This window comes from Spermophilus citellus (genome assembly GCF_964194105.1).
Source record: "Spermophilus citellus genome assembly, chromosome: 4".
Taxonomy (NCBI): Eukaryota; Metazoa; Chordata; class Mammalia; order Rodentia; family Sciuridae; genus Spermophilus; species Spermophilus citellus.
The window spans coordinates 137059830-137075589 of record NC_138185.1 but is presented as its reverse complement, the minus strand read 5'-3'; the positions used below and the strand labels follow the sequence as shown (position 1 = coordinate 137075589).

The window sequence follows — 15760 nt, the reverse complement described above, 5'->3', positions numbered from 1 at the left end:
CCCCTCATTTTTACCTCTGGTGCAGGTCCTCTTGTTGACGCTGGATTTTTGTGGAGTCCCCAGGACATCTCTGTTTCAGTTGCTCAGCAGAGCTGTTGATCTCAGCCCAGTGGCCCTTTCTCACAGCCAGGGCAAAGAGGAAGTTCTGGAGAGAATGAGGACCCAGGCCTCTGTTTTTTTCTTTTTTTTTTTTTTTTCATGGTACTTGGAGATTGAACCCAGGGGTGCTCTACCACTGACCTACATCCCTAACACCCCCCCCCCCCCGCTTTTTTTTTTAAAATTTGAGACAGGGTCTCACTAAATTGCCCAGGCTGACTTTGAACTTGCAATCCTTTTGCCCTGGCCTCCTGAGGCTGGGATTATAGGCATATGCCACCACCCCCAGCCTCTGGAGTGGGGGGGGTGTTGTTTCCTTTCGATAGGACTATGAAGAACATCTGACAAGCTCCGACATGGAGATGCTTATGCTGCTTGCCTCTGGAAGGGCAGAACTCCAAGTCCTTAACCTTGAGGGTCTATTTATTATGCCTGCTCCCCTCCCAGATAGGACCTCAGTTAACATGGGGACCCGGAGCACATGACTAACAGGGAGGCAGGAGCAAGGCGAGGAGGGACTGAACACTCCAGGCCCCTCTTGGCTTCAAGGGGCTGTACCTTATATTTGGACTGCATGATTTCCAAGTCGTTGGCCTGCGGCTGGAGCATTTGGAACAGCACAGTCTGCTCCTCTAGCCAGGACTGGAGCTCCCCACAGGAGTGGTAGAAGCCAAAGAGAGCCACTGCCTCCTCCAACCGGGCCCTGCGGAGCTGAGAAGAGGTGGGCTGGGTGAGGATTGGATGAGGGTCAGTGCCCCCTACAGGGCACCCAGAGCAGATCCCCACCCAAGCCCACCAGCATTTGCTAGGGCCAGAAGGGGTCTTTGCCAATGCTTGGCCCCATGTCCTCTCACAGAGGGAAACATAAGAGGTTAGGTTTGTCATAAGCTCATAGGTCAAATCCACATTTCCCTGTGGGCTTTGGCTCTGCCCAGGCAGCCCCGCTTGCTTCTCCCGGCTCTCTGCTAGCCATTGCCGCCCTGGCATCTGTGTTCCAGGCACTCTGGCTTTGGCCTCCTCCATCAAGCTTACTCCTGGCCTTTACTCAGGTTCTGGCCTACTTCACAAAGGTTGCCTACTCTCTGCTTCTCCTTGTTCAAGTCTCAGTTTAAATGTCTTTCCCTTGTTAGTGACTTCCCTGACCCCCACGCTGACTTGGGCTCCCCTTTCATGGGCTCCCATCATACTGCATCCATATACAGATTTGTCAACTTATGCTCAGCCATGACATAAATTTCTTGAGGCAGGAAGCATTTCAATTACTGATCAGTCCTTTGGGATGGAGACACAGGGGCTAGTGGTTTGATGAACAATTTTTGAACAAGGAACATTACCTCTGCCAGAGCCCGCAGGCTCTCATAGTCCTGGCTCAAGTGGTCCTGTGTCTGGAGAATGGTGTTGGGGTCAAAATCAAGGTCAGACTCAGCTGAGAGAGCCATGCTTGGACCTTTCCCTGGAGGGCTCAGGGAAGACACCACCTGTGCAGATATAGAGCAGTCTGTCCACATGGGGCTCCAACCAAGCTGCAGAGGCCTTGGTTGAGGGGGGGCAGTTGTACCTGGGGATCCTGCTCCATGACATGGCTGATGGGCACCTTGGCTTGGCATTCTCCCCAGTTCTTCAGCTCAGGGGTGTCCAGGGCCACTTCTGAGAGCCAGGTAAGCCTTGGCCCTGTGGGAGTACAGGCTGCGAGCACTGCTCAGGGCCCGCTCCTCTTCTCTACCCAGAGGCTCACCATGGGGATAGATGGGGGTTATTTATTATTTTAGTGCTTCCCTGTGCCTGACCCTATGTTAACTTAGGACCTATCCAGGGGCTCACAAACCTCTCAGAATTGCAAGGCTCACAGACTCAGAGCAGGTAGGACACTATCCTGGGATGTCTATAGGTAGGCAGAGAATGTATCATGTGAAATAAGTAATATAGGTGTCTGTGGGGGAGGGGGAGCCAGAATGGTGTGGGGTATTGGAAAAGATTTTAAGGACAAGGTAGGGCCCCAGTAGGCCCTGCTAGAAAAGAAACATTTGCAGAGGGGAAGACAAGGTGGCTGGGGTAGTAGAAGCTTGGAAGAGAAGACTGGGGAAACAGGCTGGTGTGCCTCCTTAGGGATGGATAAGTACCAAGTCTGTGCCATATTTTACCTCTGTCCCTGGGCAAGGGTTGACAGCAGTGGCAGCATCTGCCCAAGCTGCTCAGGACTGGGTTAAGGGGATGAAAGAAAAGGATGAGAAAGGGAGAGAGATCAAGAACTAGAGGGTGGGAAAAGGGGAACTCAAGAGAATTTCAAGCTGGACAAGACCTACATGACCATCTCATTTAAACTTCGCTGGTGTAAAACCACCTCTCCATAGCTGCCTAGTGACAGGAACTCACACCACTGGGCAGTCCAGTGCTGTCTTTGAGTAGCCCAAACTGGCCTCCCCTAAATTTCTTCCCTTCAGTTGTTGGATGTTCAAGAGAGCCACCACACAGAATATGTTTAATCTCTTCATTCATGACAGCCTGTTAAGGCTCCTATATGGCTCTTGACCTCATACCTTCGGAGGCAAAGTGCATCTGGCCCTGGGGGCATGGGTGCTGGCTGGCTGGTGTTGCTAAGATTTGGGACCCATTCTGGGGTCTCCCAATTGTCTCTTCATCAATCCTGCTCCAGCATTCTGAGGGTTCCTCCTGCATGGAGATGCAAAGGCTCTGCTCAGGTGCCTAATGGCTCTACCCCTCAGCAGAAGGAGCAGCTCTGCTTTTGCCACTCAGCATTGGGCAAAGCAAAGGTCTAAAATGCCAGGGGCCAGGCAGGATCTCTCCATCATTACCAGCACAGGCTGGTCAACAGAGGACACAAAAAAGGTATTAGGATGCTCCCGTTCATTCATTTAAACAATTAAAAACTAGAAAAGCAGGACACACAGAATAGGAAGAACCCATATTTTTGTCCTATAACTAGAGAGTTATGTATTAGTATAGCATCACAGAAATACAGTGTGGGTGGGGTAGATACAGCTCAGAACAGGAAGTCAGGAGACTCTCTGGTAGGGATAACTACATGTTCTTAATAACCTGGACCCCCTGAACCATGGTTACATCATCTGTAAAGAGAGGGGGTTGGACCAGACCATTGGTGATATACTATGAATTAATTTTTTTAAAAAAAATTATGTTATCCAGGGAATAAACACAAAAGAAAAGGGAAAGATGGGCCTTTCAGACCTGGGAGTGGGACATGGAGCTTCCTTGGAGCTCGGGGTAGAGGAGTGGAGCATGAACAGAGAGTCTAGGGGCCTCCTTAGCTTCATTGTGAGCTACAAGCAATTTCCTTCCTTCCTTCCTTCCTTCCTTCCTTCCTTCCTTCCTTCTTCCTTCCTTCCTTCCTTCCTTCCTTCCTTCCACTGGGAATTGAACCTGGGGATACTTCACACTGAGCTACATCCTCAGCCACTTTTTATTTTATTTTTTTTAACTTTTGAGACAGTGTCTTGCTAACATGTTCAGGGCGTTGCTAAGTTGCTGAGGCTCGCCTCAACTTGAGATACTCTTGCCTCACTCAGCCTCCTGAATTGCTGGAATTACAGGTCTGCACCACTGCTTCCAGCGACAAGCAAGGTTTCTTGGAAGAGGACAGAACTCAGCAACCTACTACAAAAGCTTTTGGATACTAGGGGCTCAGTGAACTGAGGGAGAGGTTCCAGAGCAGTCTGGTGCAGTGATTAGACCATCCAACAAAACCCACAAGGGCCGTCAGGTGAGAGAGGGCTTAAGGGTCACTTTAGGTCTGGAGGTGAAAATAAAAGGGACATTCCTGGAGGAACTTGCTTAATGCTCCGGAATTGTGCTGAGCAAAGTAAGCCATACCCAGTTGTACTAGGATGACCTCGATTCTCTGGGCAGACAGGATTCTACTTCAGGTCTTAGCCAGCAGGCGACCTGCCTAAGGATGGAGGGACACGCCCACGCCCAAGGGAAGGACAGGATTCCAGGGCCAGGCCACAAAGATCATTTGTCGCCCTCTGTGGCCCACGGGCGGTGGAATATGGGACTTAGGTGCGAGCAGAAACTACACTTTTGGTCTTGGAAGCTCACAAGTCTGAGTCCCTTCCCAGTCTTGGCGCGCACCCTGAGTGACGCCCGAGCTGCGGCGGCCCGCGCTTGCTCGTCCAGCCGGGACAACTCGGCTGCGAAGGAGCGCACGGCGCGCTCCAGCCGCTGGTGGCGCAGCAGCATGGCCTCGGCTGCCGCCTGGTCCTCCCCACAAAACGCAGTCTCCAGTTCCTGCCGCCGTTCGCGCAGCCACGCAGCCGCTTCCTCAGCATCGGCGAAATACTGAGGGGAGGAGGGCGGGGCTGAGCACAGGCAGGTGCCCTCCCCGGCCCCGCCCCGGCCCCGCCCCCTGACTGGAACGCCCCACTTCTCTACCTGCCGTAAAAGCAGGGATGTGTGCAGCCTCAAGCCCCTCTTCTCCAACCTAGTCCAGATTAGCTGCCACTCTCTCTGCACGGCCTCGGCCCGCTCCCTGGGATCCGGCTGCGTCGAGGATCCGCGGGCGCTGAAGTCGCACCCCCTCTTCACGAGGTCCGCGCACACAGCCTGGTGGCGGTGGAGCTTGGCTTCCAGGGCCTAGAGGGCAAGGCCCGGTTGAGGTGGGGAAGCTTGGTGATGGGAAGGAAAGGAGAGGGGGCTGGGTTCCCAAGCCAGATGGGTGAGGAAAAGGTGTGGATCCACAGGGATCGAGGGAGTGAGCACCTTGTGTTTCTGCAGGGTGACTGAGATCTGACTGAGGTCCCCTCCCAGGGACAAATTCTCCACCTGCTGTCTGAGTTCTCTCAAGCAGGCCTCCTCCTCCTCACAGTTGTTCAGGAATTCTGCCCATTGTTGGGTCTGCTCCAGCATAGTCCGCCTGGGAGACAATCAGCAAGGGCCACCAAGAGACTTCGGGTGTCGTGGGGCATGGGGAGGGAGTTCCCTGGGGGTCCTTAGACAGGACTTTTCTTTTCCCTGTATGACTCAATAGGTGAGACAGAGGCCTTGGGACAGAGGGTCATTGTAGAGGAGGTTGTCAGGCCAACAGTATTTTAGTCTGGGCAGGAGATAATTGGGGTTACAGAAAAGTTCCAAAGAAGGTTGAGGAGTTAGGTCAGACTCTTACCTGTCCCTGACAAGAGACATCAGGTTCTGGTAGAGCTGGGCCAATGATTCAGCCTTGGCTTTGACCTGCAGTATGTCTACACTGGTGACCAGGGAGGAGTCCAGCTCTGCAGTCTGATGGGCAAGACGACTCACATGGGCCTTGTGGGTGGAGACCTGGGCCTCTAGCAGGTCATGTCTCTGAAGCAGCTCCACTACTTCTGCCAGATGCTGTGTACAGGTCATGGAGCTGGCTGGCACCTGACCAGAGATAAGTGGTCATTGCAGTCTTAAGGTGCTGCATTCCTGCGAGCACCAGTGCTGGGGAAAGACCCTCACTCTACTGTGTTCCCCAGAGGTTGGCTGGTCCTGTGCCCACCTGCAGCTCCCGGAGCTGGTCAGAGGCAGCCTCCACCTCTTGCAGAAGGCTTAGCACAGCCTGCACACCTGTCATCTGCTTCCTGTGCTCCTGTAAATGCTGAAGGAGTCTTTTCCAGCGCTGTGTGATCTTCTCATGCCTGGAAGGCACAAGAATAAAGGAAGTTTCCAGAAGGCTGGGGCAGAGAAGCCACCTCAGGTTAGTGGTGAGGCTTGGATGCCCTGGATGATTTGGACCTCTGAGGCTGGAGGCAGGGTCTGGATGTGAACCTCTTGGTATGGGGAGACTAGGGAAATGTGTCCTGCCTGGCTACAGGCAGAGAAGCCAAAAGAGGACCTGAAAGATCTAGGCCTTCAGCCCCAACCCCTTCTAGTCCCTATGGCAGTTGATGGCAGCTCCATCCTTCCAGATGCTCAGACTAAAATCTTAAGTCAGTCTTCACACCCTGTAGTGGCACCCCCTCCTCCACAAAATATATTAACTGGGCTTCTCCAGAAATCTTCACCATGGCTGATTTTAGGACTGTCAGCAAAAGGGTCTCAAAAAAGAGTTCAATGTAGATAAACTTCCTATTTTTGTGTTGCCCTATTTTACTTGGCCGCTAGCCTGAAAGAAATCCGCACTCCAGGTGCTGGACACCCCCTTAATAGTTTTTCACACACATGTATCTAGTATAGTAGTTTGTAGAAATGTGTAAACAAGGCCACTGGCCTTGAGCTAGAGTTTCACAGAGATGTCTACATTTCTAAGGTAAGTTACCAATTAGGCTGCATGGTAACAGCTGGCAGGGGGAGGAAAGAAAGGGGAGAAGAAGCTCTCCCCCTTTCATGTGTTGTCCTTGAAGGGTTAATTTGCCATGAACAGTGAAATAAAAAGCTGCTTTTATGTGAACTTGTGAAAACTGTGAACTTCTGAGTCCCTCCCATTACATACCGGGTATACAATTCTGAAACTACCTGAACTCGGGGTTCAGAGGATTGATTACAGCAAAAGCTGTGCTCTCTGAACCTGGCTGCAGCCAAATAAAACTATTTTCTGCTATCTTTGGAGCCTTGCCTCGTCTGTCTCTACAACAACTCCACTTCTGACCTGTCTCTAAATCCTGTTTGGCACTACCTTCAAATACATTCAAAATCCCACCACTGCTATTGTGCTATTGCCTCCCTTGCTCTCCACCCAGCAATAGCTTCATAACTGATCTCTCTGCTTCTGCTGTTATTCCTTCAGCCTCTTCCCAACATGGCATCCAGGTGACCATTGTAAAACAAAAGTCAGTTCTGTGCTCAAGCCCTCCAAGATTTCCCATCTTTCAGAGTAAAAACTACAAGGCCCAGCCTGACTTCCACTCCTATCCCTTGCCATTGAGCTTCCCTGACCTCACCCCTGTAACTTGCTCACTTTAGTCACCATAGCATTTTTTAAAAAATTTAATTTGTTCTTTTTAGTTATATATAACAGTAGATTCTATTTTGACATATCATACATACATGGAGTATAACTTCCCATTCTTGTGGTTGTACATGATGTGGAGTTACACTGGTTGTGTATTCATATATGAAAATAGGAAAGTTATGTCTGATTCATTCTACTGTCTTTCCCATTCCCATCCCCTCTTCCACCCCTAGCATTTATACTTTTTTTCTAGACTTGCCAGGCAGGAACCCACCTTGGGATGCTGCAATTGTTGTTTCCTCTGCCTGGGTCACTCTGTCCCCCATATCTGCATGACCAGCCCTTTCACTCCTTTCTGGTCTTTATTCAAAAGTCATCTTCCAATGACTCTCTTCCAGCCACCCAAGTCTGCACCACCTCCCACACTGGCCCCTCAACATTCCATTATCCTGCTTTATTTAATTCAATTAATTAATTAATTAATTTGGTGCTGGGGATCAAACCCAGGACCTTGTGCATTCTAATCACACGTTCTATCACTGAGCTACATCCCAAGACCCTATATTTTAAATCACTATCTCTTATGTTATATTTTTATTATTTGTTTTCCTTAATAGTGTGTAAGTTTGTGCTGGGGATGTGGCTCAAGTGGTAGCGCGCTTGCCTGGCATGTGTGTGGCCTGGGTTCGATCCTCAGCACCACATACAAACAAAGATGTTGTGTCCGCCAAAAACTAAAAAATAAATATTAAAATTCCCTCTCTCTCTCTCTCTCTCTCTCTCTCTCTCTCTCTCTTAAAAAAAAATAGTGTGTAAGTTTCTTAAGGGGAGGGATTTTTGTTTGTTCTCTTCACTGCTAAACCTCCAGCACCTAGAATGGCACATGGGACACAGCGGATATGCCATAAATGCCATAATGAACGAACTAATCAGAGGCTACCTCAAAAGGACAGTGCTTTACCAAAAGGGATGAATTACTGATGGCAGAATTCCAACATCCATGGGAGATTGATTTTTTTAGAAGGAGCCCTGATTCCATAAACCACCCCTCTCTTCCATGGCCAGGAATGGGCATGTGGAAGCATGAGGGTGTGCCTTTCCCTTTTGTGAGGATGGTTTATAGGCTTGGGACTCACCTGTGGGCCACATCTGCCCAGTCATGGTAGTGTTCCTGCTGGAGGATGTCTGCTATCTCAGCCAGGGCCTGGAAGCGCCCCTCCTGGGGCAGGATGCCAGCTTCCAGCATGCCCAACCTCTGGGTGGCTGCCTCCACTGTGGCTGGGCTGGCTGGCAGGGCTCTGGCGTGGTCCAGCACCTGCTCCGCATCCTTTAGAAAGCTCTCCCGGAGGGCTGCCTTGCGCTGGAAGCGACGGGCCAGTGTTTCCAGACGCTCCAGTTGTAGTAGCCTCTGCTGCAGGGCCTGGCTCCGAGCAGCCTCTGCTCGCTCTAGCCCTGCCCAGTGCTGGGACAGCTCTTCAGGGCTGAGGCCCTCCTGAGGCAGGAAGAGCCTGCGGTTCTGGGCTCGGAGTGCTGTCTGCAGCTTGAAGAGCAGGGCCTCTGTGGCCCCTCGCTGCTGCAGCCGAGGTGGTTTCTCCTGAGCACGAAAGGAGGCAAAGTCCACCAGTAGCTGGCGCATGGCAGGCAGTGAGTCTGGAAAGTTCCGCATCTCCAGTTGTGCCTGCTTCTCTGTGATCCAGTGGAGCAGGTCAGCCACCAGCTGCTGGTACTGGGTCTGTAGCACCTCGGTCTCCTGGAGCTGAAGCAGGATCTGGTGGAGGGCAGGGAAAGGATCAGGCCCTGGAATAGAGGCACTCCCCTGTTGGACTCTGGGAGCCAGCTGCTTCTCTCAGCTGAGGGTGCACTAAAGTAGGGGTCCCCCAGCCCCCAGAGAGGAGGGGGCATCACACATCCAGTTTCAGGAGTGAGTGGTCTCCCTCTCCATGACTTGGGGGCAAGACTGTGTCCTGCCTTCTTCCATCTTGTTTCACCCTTTCGCCTCACCTCTGGGGGTTGAGGGCCTTTAGGCTACTCCTTTTCCTGAACATTCTTTTCCCTACCCCCACCCCAAGCATCTTAGAGTCCTTGGCCTGTATCATCTTCCCCCACTGAGACACCAACCCTGAGGGCAGCCCTCCCAGGCCTCAGCCTCTGCCATCGCGTCCAGAGAGTAAGAAAGTCCCCCCAAAACATGGAGCCCCCCAATCCAGCAGAGCCTCTTCTATGCCTGTCCTTGCAGACTCCTGGTTCTCTAGGGCTGTTAATCCCATTAGGAGCTTAACAGCCTGCAAGTGGAGGGGGAGGGGAGGGGGGGCAGGAGCAGCAGGAGCAGGCACTGCCTCCCCACTTTCCCTGTATGCCTGGCTCCATGTTGGGCCACTTAAGCTCCATTGAATACCAACCCAACAGCAGCCCTATTATCCAGGTGTTATTGTCACCATGTTACAAATAGGAGCACAGAGAAGTTAGATTACTTGGCCAAGGCCACACAGCAAATGAATGACAAAAGAAGTTTTCAAATTCATGTCTTCCTGACTCTGGAGATTGTGCTCATCCCACCTGTCCTCAGAGCTGTGGCTCCCTATGGCTGGCTGGACCACCTCCCTTTGTCACCAACCTTAGCGAGTCTCTTTTGGACAGTCTGCCCCTGGTGTAGGCGGGAGAAATAGTGGTAGTAGAGGGAGACATAGGTCATGATGGAGCGCTCATCTGGCTGTAGGCTGGCCACATCCTCAGGGTCCAGCAGCTGAACAATGCCAAGCTCTTGCTCAGCCACATGGAAAGCATAGGTGAGGTTGTGCAGTGGGCAGTCTGGACGCAGGGAGCCATAGTCTAGCAGGTCCGGCCTGGGCAGAGAACAGGAAGGGCTCTTCAGGAGAGTGTCCTGCTTTTTAAAATGCACATGTTCCTATTGGCCAGACCCAGCTTACTGTGAATCCATTTTCCTCTGACAGTTCTCTGAGGCCCTGGCTGAAGGATGGGTTAATTTGGCATAGAGGCCAGGTCCAGGGATGGGGGCAGAAGTTCCAAAAGGGCAGCTAATTGCCAGGGAGAAGGCAATGAAGAGAAGGGAGGGATGCAGAAAGTGAAGGCCGGGGTCAGAGGCAAACATGGCAATTCCCTGGGGAGTGTGTGGGGGTACTACTTCAGGCCAGGGACTCAGTTGTCAGCCCACTCTACTTCTGGGCCCACTTCCCCTCCTCCTCCAGAAGCCAGAGCGGATATGGAAAATGGGCTGGAGAGGCCCCAGCCCTGGGTTCAGTAATTGGAGACTCAGGTCCGGCCACACCTGTGGGCGTGGATAAGGGCATTAAAACCCAGCCCATTGCTCCAGCTGCGAGAGAAGTCAGTGATGCCCACGTTCGTGTAGCCGGCTGTCTTCCTCTGGCACCAGACCAGCAGAGCTTCCTTGGCTGACAACAGGGCTGCGCTGGCTCCAAACTCCTCCTGTAGGACAGGGCATGTCATCACCATGTGGGGCCAGGTGGGGGCAGCAGAACCTGCAGACTGTGGGTGGCTCATGCTGTGATCCTACCCCACCTGGAGATGGCTCTCTTCAGAGCATCTGATTTTACCTGATGTCATCCACAGATAGAGGTAGGGGTTAGAGAGCCAAGAGTCCTTCTGATTGATTGTGCTTCTAAAGAGGCAGGGTGACTGAAAGCTGTCACCTGTCATCAGAGCAGCTAGTTTTGTATTGCAGTTGAGGACCACAATAGCAATAGCTCCTGGTTTGGGGCCCAGGCATGGTGATAACCAACCTGGGGCCTCATAGAGTAGAGGCTGGGCCCTATTTGACTCCTTCCCTGTATTGTAGGCTTTCTGATGATCAGGTAGTAGGTTCTCAGCCTGTTAGTATTTACATTCTACAGAAGACAAAGGAGGTGTAGTAAGAGATTGGAAAGTTGCCCAGGGCCCCAGCTGATAAAGGGATTGGCCTGGACCCCTAAACCTCCAACAAAGGACAAGAGAGCCCCCCACCTATAGTGCTCAATGCTTCAGGGACTGAGAAATGACTCGGCTGGGTTTGATTTCAAGCCCCTCCAGCCCTGACAGGTCCTCTTTGTAGATAGTTTCCCTTATTATTCCATCTCCATCTCCATCTCTTCCACTCAGTGCTTCTGTCTCTTGGCCTTTCATCCTCCTCCAACTTCTTTCTGCCTGCATCCCTGTCCTTCCCTTAGGGACCCCCCTTCCACTCACTCCCTGGCTCCAGTTGCCCTAAACCCTGCCTCTCCTGTGCTCCTGGATGCCCTCCTGTGTTTCCCTCTCCGCCAATTCCTGTTATGAATTCAGGAGTGCAGCTGAGCAGGATGCACTTCTTCCCCTTCCTCTGACAGGAAGGATGCTGGAGACCAGCACAGGTCTGTAGAGTCATCTCAAGGATTTGGAGGCCCCTCTGCCCCAGGGAGGAGGCCAGGCCCAAGCCCCTGGGTGCTGGGCTAGGCCATATGGGAACTAGGGCATGCTGAGATGGACGTAGGAGGGAGCAGGGCTGCTGGAGCCTGAGTCATCAGGGAGCAGGCCTGAGGTGGCAGCCTCAGGGGACGAGGAGTACCTGCTGCTCCCAAGGGACAAGTCTGAGGGGATATTGGGCCTCAGGATCTGGGGAGGTGAGTAGAAAGGAAAGGTTTAGGGTCAGTTAGATGTTCATCTGCCCATTTGTTCCCCCAAACAGAGCTCAGCTCTGGAGCTGTGAGCACACAAGGCCCTGCTCCTCTGTAGCCCATAGTCATCATTTGTTTTGAAGGTCCACATGGATTTGTGCCAAATCTGTAATCTGTGGCTTTTTTTCATAGAGTTTCATTTTCCAGTTTGGCTTTCCTGACCTACCAGAATCAAATTTCAGGTGTTGTTTGGGGGATTATAAAACTTAAAAGTGATAAATATAAGAATATTATGTTTATACTCATTCCCTTTTTTTTTTTTTTTTGGTACCAGGGATTTATTGAACCCAGAGGTACTTAACCACTGAGCCACATCCCCAACTCTTTTTATGTTTTATTTTAAGCTATGTTGCTGAGGTGGGCTTTGAACTTGTGATCCTCCTGAGCTGATGGGATTTCAGGCAAGTTTCACCATGCCTGACTGGTTTATACTCTTTCTGATCCAGTTGTTGGGGAGAAAAAGATAGAAGGGGAGAAGTCGGGGAACCATGAGGGAAATACTGGGTCATTGGTCTTCTGGATACTGGGGAATTAGTGAACCTCCAGAGGTAGGACTCTACATGCTGAATTTCCCCTAGGGGTACATTATGGTGCAATGAATATTACAGGGTTTCAATGCCAAGTAGGGAACAGTAAACAGGTGGAAAGTGTTGCTGGGAATTCACCCTGTCCCTATCTAGTGAGTGACTTGTCTCAGGTCAGGTGTGAAGCCCTGTTTCTAATTCTCAGTTCAACATATGGCAACATCTCTGACTTGGGTTCTTTACCCCTGATTGAAGAATGAATACTAATTCCAAGGATGCCAAGGATTTGTGTGGGGAACGTAGATGTGCAGTGGAACTGCGCTGTCCCCAGGTGCCTGAGGTGAGGTCATGGAGCACATACCCTGTCCAAGGAGATGTGGGAAATCTGAAAACGCAGAATGATCACCCAGAGGAGTCCTAGAATGAGTGTCTGGTCTCCGTCCACGATGTTCTCTGGCCCAATGAGGGGTATCCGTACCTGTGGGCAAAGTTGATTGTACTAAGTCATGAAACCCATGTTCCTAAGGGACTCAGATGAACCAAAAGTCCAGGGAGCCAGTTGTGGGATAGGAAGTCCTGAAATTCAGCCTGCCCCAGTGGGAGGTCCCCCAGGAAAAGCAGGCAGAGACAAGACAGAAAAAGGAAGACTTTTATTTTTAGTGCTGGGAATTGAATTTAGGACCTTGCACAGGCTAGGCAAGTGCTCTACTACTAAGCTACATTTCTAGCGCCCCCTGCCCCCTTTAAAAATATTTTTAGTTGTAGATGGACATAATACATTTATTTAGCTGTCTATCTACTTATTTATTTATTTATATGTGGTGATGAGGATCGAACTCGGTGCCTCACACATGTGAGGCAAGTGCTCTACCACCGAGCCACAACCCCAGCCCCCCAGTCCCTTTTTATTTTGTTTTGAGACAGGGTCTCACCAAGTTGCCCAGGCTGATCTGAAACTTGGGATCCTCCTGTCTCAGCCTTCTGAGTCACTGGCCTGACAGGAAAGGCTTTCTGAGTGGTTAGGTCCTGGGTCTAAGCCCACCTGGGTGATCTTGCAGCCGGGTGATCTGGGCTGGACCACTGGACAGGGGATTCCTCATATGTGGGCTACAGGGAAACCTGGGCCATTGGTCACTGGTTCAGCTGGGTCATTACAGATGTGTGAGCTAAACAGACAACTCCAGTGTCTGCCTCTACCTCCAGGGGCATCTCAGGATTTCAAGGGGGTGCCTGGGTCCCTTGGGGTCACACTCAAATCTCATTCTTCTTCATTAGGCTCTCCAACAGAGCCTATTGGAAATTTCGAGTCCCAAGCACCACAAAACCAGATTTTCTAGGGCCAGGGTTCAGGAATTTGCATTTGAACAAACACCAGGAGTGGCCATTCTGTACACTGAAGTTGAGAACCTCTGCCCTAGATCTTACCACTTGGACAGGAGGAAAGGTGAATCAAGGGGAGAAGAGGACAGAATAATTGCCAAATTTCCATAGTGTCTGATCCCATCACCTTCTGGATACATCTTCCACTCTCCCAAATCATGCAGCACCGAGGCCTACAGGATCTTATAGTCTGTAAGATTCTAAGCATGGGCCTTAAGTCCTTTGCCCTGACTGTCCCTAATGACTGAAAATATAATCCCCCAGCTATCAGCATGCTTATTCACCTCTCTTTCTTGAAGTTTCTATTCAAGTGTCACTTTTCAAGGAGGCCTACCCTGATCACCTTACATAAAATTGAAACCCAAGGCTTATTCCTCCTACCCAAATACACATGCTTGATCCCTAAGACCTGGAAGGCAAGTGGCCTTAGCTGACCACCAGCCTTGAGGGAAGAGCTTCCCCTGGGTGTTGTGTCCCTCTAAAGGATCCCCTCTCCATGCCCTGGCACTTCCCTTCTCTCCCTGGCACATTCATCCTTTTTGCACTTGGAGTTGAGGCACCTGCTTAGTGGGGTGGCGGGGACTGGAGTCCGCTCCTGCCTGCTCACTGGGGCCCATCCTACTGGCTTCATGTTTAGCAATGTTAGCTGGCAGCTTGAACTTGGTCATGATGAGAGAATTAATGCCTCAGAGATTAGCAGGACATAAACCAGTGCTTTGATTTCCCCCAGACAGTTGTAGGACGTGTCCCAGAACACAGCTGATTTGCATTCAGCTAATCTGTCTCCCCTGAAACTGGGTCTGGGCTTTGCTTATCGTATCCCCAGTGTGGGCTACAGAATGCTCAGTGTGTGGCAAGGTCTCTGTCTCCATCAATGACAGCATTCCACATTCTGCTACTTTAATGAACAGTATGTCTGGGGGCAGCTCTCTTGTCCTGTCTTGATCACTTGGCCTTGGATGTCTATGGAACCAAGGATGTCACCTTCACAGGTATCAGGGACATGCTATATATCAAAGCTTAAGGAGAGCTGCAAAGCCTCTGACAAAGGCCATGGGACTCACATCCTTTCCAAGATCCTGGAGGACAGATGACTGGCTCACAGGACCTTGGACCGCATGGGAACTGGCTCTCTGTGGCTGGCAGCTTTTTGCTCTTCCAGGTGCTAGGGACTGCAGTTGCTGCCCTTCCCTTGGCTTTGGCTCTTCTCTTCCTGGTGTTCTCCAGCACACCAGGCTCCAGGGACTATAGGTGACCTCCATCAGGACTTAGGTGATGGTTCACGCACTCAGACCCATCCTGGCCAGGCCCAGCTCAGTGCCCATAGCCTCCAGGACAGCACCTCATAGCCTTGGTACCCGAGGCCAGGAACCTTCCTAATTCCTGCTCCCCAATATAAACCACCCCTGTGCTGGCCATGGGGGCCCACTGTGTTCAGGAGCTCTTGCTTCTATCTCCCTGGCCTGTCCCTTTCTCTGGTGACTCAGGCTCCTCCTATTTGCTGAGGCCTTTCTTCCTGCAAGGTAGGTCCTATACTCTCCCTGCTGCCTGTCTCAGTAACTGGGGCTCTTCCCCCTTTCCCCCCACTCTCCACCAGCCTCCCTTGGCCCTGTATCTGGGCTCTGCTGCCTGGTCATGGATCTTGTCTGTAAATAATTGCAGGCACCTTTATGAAATAAGAAGGTTAAGAGAGCACTAAGATTCTTTCGGTGTTGGATTCTGCAGTTCTGTCTTATAGACAGTGACATTTGCAGTCCCAATAGGCTTCCTGCCACAGCCGGCTGGGTGTTCTCCAAGCCAGAGTGCTGGGCAAAGCCTTTAATGCCGCTCCTCTGTAACCTAGCTGTTCTTCTCTTAGTCAGGCCCCAGATCCTTTGCTCTACCCTGTGGCCCAGCCTAGGAAAGATGACCATCCAGTGTGTCCCTGCTGCCTGCCCAGCACCACACACAGCAGCACTTCCCTGGAACCCACCTTGGCCCTGAGGAAGGCCAGAGCTCTGCTGTTGTTCTCCAGAAAATGCACACGCAGGCGGCCCCGGCTAGGCGCTGGCAGGGCCTCTCCAGAGATGAGCTCCAGCAGCCGTAGTAGGTGAGTGCCATCGGCCAGCTCTGTGTACAGGTTTTGGATCTTGATACCCACCTGGGAAGGGGATGGGCAGGTACAGGGTCAGCTCTGCCCACCCCATCCTGGGATCCAGCAGGTG

At 51.5% G+C, this 15760-nt stretch overlaps 1 protein-coding gene across 1 annotated transcript in view; it reads right to left on the bottom strand.

Moving 5' to 3' along the window:
• The window catches only part of SPTBN5 (spectrin beta, non-erythrocytic 5), a 48130-nt gene that overhangs the window by 31551 nt on the left and 819 nt on the right, over nucleotides 1-15760 (bottom strand). The window contains exons 3-17 of the mRNA XM_081291592.1: nucleotides 15529-15696; nucleotides 12538-12654; nucleotides 10275-10432; nucleotides 9603-9831; nucleotides 8125-8756; nucleotides 5597-5735; nucleotides 5240-5478; nucleotides 4837-4990; nucleotides 4510-4710; nucleotides 4210-4416; nucleotides 2637-2769; nucleotides 1658-1770; nucleotides 1434-1577; nucleotides 658-810; nucleotides 15-145 (exon numbers count right to left, since the gene is read on the bottom strand). Of these exons, the coding sequence (XP_081147718.1) occupies nucleotides 15-145; nucleotides 658-810; nucleotides 1434-1577; nucleotides 1658-1770; nucleotides 2637-2769; nucleotides 4210-4416; nucleotides 4510-4710; nucleotides 4837-4990; nucleotides 5240-5478; nucleotides 5597-5735; nucleotides 8125-8756; nucleotides 9603-9831; nucleotides 10275-10432; nucleotides 12538-12654; nucleotides 15529-15696 (2918 nt within the window). The remainder of the gene's footprint in view (nucleotides 1-14; nucleotides 146-657; nucleotides 811-1433; nucleotides 1578-1657; nucleotides 1771-2636; nucleotides 2770-4209; nucleotides 4417-4509; nucleotides 4711-4836; nucleotides 4991-5239; nucleotides 5479-5596; nucleotides 5736-8124; nucleotides 8757-9602; nucleotides 9832-10274; nucleotides 10433-12537; nucleotides 12655-15528; nucleotides 15697-15760) is intronic.